Genomic DNA, 4071 nt, shown 5'->3' with positions numbered 1-4071 from the left:
ATTCAACCAAAATGTGTCTTCCACATTTAACCCAACCCCTCTGAATCAGAGAAGTGGGGCCAATTTAGTCAACATTCATGGAGCAGCAGTTGGGTATTAACTGCCTTGCTCAAGGGCAGAACGGCAGATTTCAGGGATTCGAACCAGCAACCTTTCAGTTACTGGCCCAACACTCTTAACCACTAAGCTACCTGCTGCTCCTGTAGTCTATGTGTGTTTGTGTGTTTATGCTATTCCATGGCTACAGTGGCTACAGTCTGATAGGACAACTAGGGGCTGTCAGTAGTTGCAGCTGCCTGCTGGGTGCTGCTGGAATTCCAGGAGTGACATCACAGTGATTGGTGATCCAGAAGCCTGGGCACAGCCACTCCCTGTCCCACTCCCCACTCTGCCCCTTTGACTACTACATCTACTACTGCCCAGCTCCAGGATAGGTAACAGCCCTGCTCAGACCACTCTTCTCGGACCCCTGTACTCTTCCAGGACCTGGGCCCTGCCTCGTACCTCTCTGCCCCCCTCCGCTGACTATCATATGACCGTGACCATGGCTGACATCAACAACGGTTATGAACAGAAGTTCCAGACAGACAGACATCATAAAGAGATTGACCTGATCAACAGAGACCCCAAGCAAGTCAACGAGGATGTAGTGAAGGTAGGCTACATTACAAGTGTGTGTGTGTGCACCAGATAGCTAAGTATGGGCCTATTGAAGTATTGTCGCCCCGGACTGGACTTGGAAATGCCTTGGCTTTTTTGTGTCAGTGACAGAGCTTCTGGTTTTGCAATTTGTTGTCGCATTGAACAGAGGGTTCCGAGTCAGATTGGGAGGAGAAGGACGGGAATCACTCTGTTATATGCGCACATGTGTCTATGTTAATTATTTAATCAATTATTATTTATTGCTCGTGTTATGGAGTAGCCTGGTGGATATCTTGAGCTGGCAGTGTATCCTTTGGGTTACGATTGTTCCCCATCAAAATGTTCCCTGAAATAGCCTGTATTCCTGTAGCGCTTTACCAGCCCAGCTACAGATAGTAGCTCTATTTCTGGGAAGGCCAATGTAAGGGCGTGAGATGCAGTTAAACATGTTTATCTGCCAATACTACCATCATTGAATTTGTTCTAATCTTGTTATTTTAACATAATGTCTTTGATGGTTTTCTGTGGTATTCTTTGATTTGCTCATTAAGCATTCAGCTTTTGTGGCTTTTATAGCACACATGGGCCTCTGTATAGATATACAGTAAGTGTATTCATAAGTACCGGTAGTGATATCAGATAGAATGCAGCTTACAAATACTGTTCCATTAATTTGATCTGTGACTTTAAAACAGGCAGGTTGTTAGAAAGAGAACATCTATGTGAGAATGTTGTGAGAATGTATCAAATTGGCCTGTCAAGTGATTTCTTAAAGAAACTGTTCAGTGTCTCCAGATTTCTATGATATATAACCTAGAATGAATTACAATTTGAGTGAACTAGTTTTCCTTCCAAAAAATTGAAAATAAGTATGTTAAAAAGCTTCTTCTGTGTTGGATTGGTCTGGGCGTACTTCAACAACAGAATGGTGTGGGCGTATACTTGTCATTAAAATATTAATATGAGTAGACCACTGATTGGCCAGCTCATCCTCCTCACAAGGATGACATCATCCTCTGAGGAAATAGCAGGCATTTTGAAACGGTCTGTTTGAAATACAAGTTTGAGGTTGGGCTTTTAAAGTGTTTTTTCCCCCCCCTAAAATGTATACTTTGGCCACAAATATGCGTATAGAATGAGTAAAAATTATTTCTGTTTGAGATTTTCACTGGACAGTTACTTTAAGATATTTGCTCATGATATAAGTATTTGCATTGGACAGTTAGAGGTTTCACACAATATAATGATGGTTAAGCAACAGTTTTGAGCAAAAATGATTTATCTAAAAGAAGATCTAGCTGTGGATGGCTGTAGCATGATGTACTACAATACCCATAATGCTTTGAGTAAGAGATTAGGTTTTATTTTAGTATAGATGTACCTGAAGCTAGCATAAGCTAGAATAATGGTGTCTTGTCTAATTGGCATTTGTGTCAGAAGTGGAATCCTGATATCAATTACAATGGCCTCTCTGTCTCCACCTGCAGGTGGACTTTGAGGACGTGATCGCTGAGCCTGACGGGACTCACAGTCTGGACGGGGTGTGGAAAGCCAGTTACACCACCTTCACTGTGTCCAAATACTGGTGCTACCGTATCCTGTCTGCCATTTTGGGGATCCCCATGGCTCTACTGTGGGGCTTCCTATTTGCCTGCCTCTCCTTCTGCCACATCTGGGCTGTGGTGCCTTGCATTAAGAGCTGCATGATAGAGTCCCAGTGTTTCAGCCGTATCTACTCCCTGGCCATACACATCTTCTGCGACCCGCTATTTCAAGCCCTGGGAAAGATATTCTCAAGTGTTCAGGTGGTGCTACAGAAGGATGTGTAAGGTTCAGAAGCATGAGTCAGATTAATAATTGGATAGGATAGTGATGGTACTTCCCGGTCTACTCGCCACCCTAAAGTAGGCTACTTCCCTGGCCACATGTCTGGTTGCTGATGCTGGGTCTGAGTCTGACTCATTTTCCAAAAAGAGCTTGTGATTGATAGAGATTAGTGTGTTCAATCAGAAGACAAAAAGAATAGTGCTCTTAATTTGATCTCTCTTTTGTTGCTGAGAATTGCAAACTTTTAGTGTATTCAAGGTTTAAAATGCCTTCTAAAGTTTTTAATTTCCACATTAAAATGTCAGAATTGACTTTCCTTAACTAAAAATGTTTCAAGTTCCTGTTGTTGCAGGATTATTTTCCTGCTGTGGCAAACTGGCTTAAAATAAGGTCCTACTTTACATTTGTACATGTAGATGGGGGGTCAATTATGGTCTATACAACATAGTACACTACAAAAAACACTCATCCATGATTGATTGATTTAATGGTATTCCATACTCTATTTTACAAACTTTATTAAAAAAAATAGATTTATTGTGTTTTCTTTTTAGTCATTTTTCACACATTGATTCTACAATAAATTAATTGTTTATTGTTACAGTTAGCTGTTATGTCAGTCTTTAGTGCTAGTTGTGACTTGCCTACAGTACATAATTGATATAGAAAATATTTAGTGAAAGAATTCCCAGTATGTTCAGGCAAGGGTGAGGCCAGATGGATCTACACAAGCATGTCTTAGTACCAATGGGGAACATTATATCTAATTTATCTATTTGTTGAATGATATGGAAATGCAATCTATAGGAATTGACAGCATGTTTAGCCATAACAGAAAATAATCTTATGACCCAGAGATGAAATGTATAAAGACGCCACGTTTGGTCTTATTCAACCCAGGTAACCATCAACAAAGGATGAGGAATATTCTGTTATCTGATCCAAAGATACACCATAAAATCCAATTTAAGTTAAAGATTAAAAAAAATTAAAAAACAGGAAGGCTGTTTATGCTCCCAATTCACCGCTTTATTGACAACGTTTAACAGACTGAGTGCTCACATCCTAAAATATAAACATTTCACCTCACATGACCATTACGCACATGGCGCATGGTGGGTGTGGAAACAATTCAATTCACATTTGCGCATAATCACAGAGGTACATATGGTCATAACGGGTTATATACATACAACTCTGTCCAAGTTAAAACCTACGCAACAGTAAAAAAATGAGATTACTTTGGAAACTGTTGGAATACCCGCCCATATGATCAATATGCGCATGACAAGTGGTGACAGTAGATATAATTACAGTGACCTATTTCAAAAACAACTTGTGTACCTCTAATCATTTTATATGAATGAGATGGGCACATGTAGTAAAACAGAAAATCTAATATATACAATATTTACAAAATGACCAAGTGGAGAGAAAGTGTCATCACTCCATGGTACACTCCAAACATGGACTTGTAAACATAGAGTAAAGGTTATAACCGACCCCAGGGTCATGTTCATTAGGCATCAAATGGGGGAAAAGGATTGAAACAGGGAGTGACTACCTGGACTTGTCCAATAAGAAACACTCATTTTAGTTTTT

General features: G+C 40.1%; 1 protein-coding gene across 1 annotated transcript; it reads left to right on the top strand.

Annotated features, from left to right (window-relative positions):
- The first annotated feature begins 360 nt into the window (after positions 1-360).
- On the top strand, positions 361-3006 carry LOC106565342 (caveolin-3). Its single transcript, XM_014132338.2, has 2 exons — positions 361-655; positions 2130-3006. Exons 1-2 carry the CDS (start codon positions 533-535, stop codon positions 2469-2471), a joined length of 465 nt encoding a protein of 154 aa, XP_013987813.1. The 5' UTR covers positions 361-532; the 3' UTR covers positions 2472-3006.
- The last annotated feature ends 1065 nt before the right edge of the window (positions 3007-4071 follow it).

Source organism: Salmo salar, chromosome ssa12 (genome assembly GCF_905237065.1).
Source record: "Salmo salar chromosome ssa12, Ssal_v3.1, whole genome shotgun sequence".
Classification (NCBI taxonomy): domain Eukaryota; kingdom Metazoa; phylum Chordata; class Actinopteri; order Salmoniformes; family Salmonidae; genus Salmo; species Salmo salar.
Note: the sequence above shows the minus strand (reverse complement) of the source record. Positions and strands in the feature narration are given on the sequence as shown.

Bases quoted from the DNA above. Each gene is read 5' to 3' on its own strand.
- LOC106565342 (XM_014132338.2), top strand. From the start codon at position 533: ATGACCGTGACCATGGCTGACATCAACAACGGTTATGAACAGAAGTTC. The intron at 656-2,129 runs GTAGGCTACATT...CTCCACCTGCAG, and splicing joins TCAACGAGGATGTAGTGAAG to GTGGACTTTGAGGACGTGAT.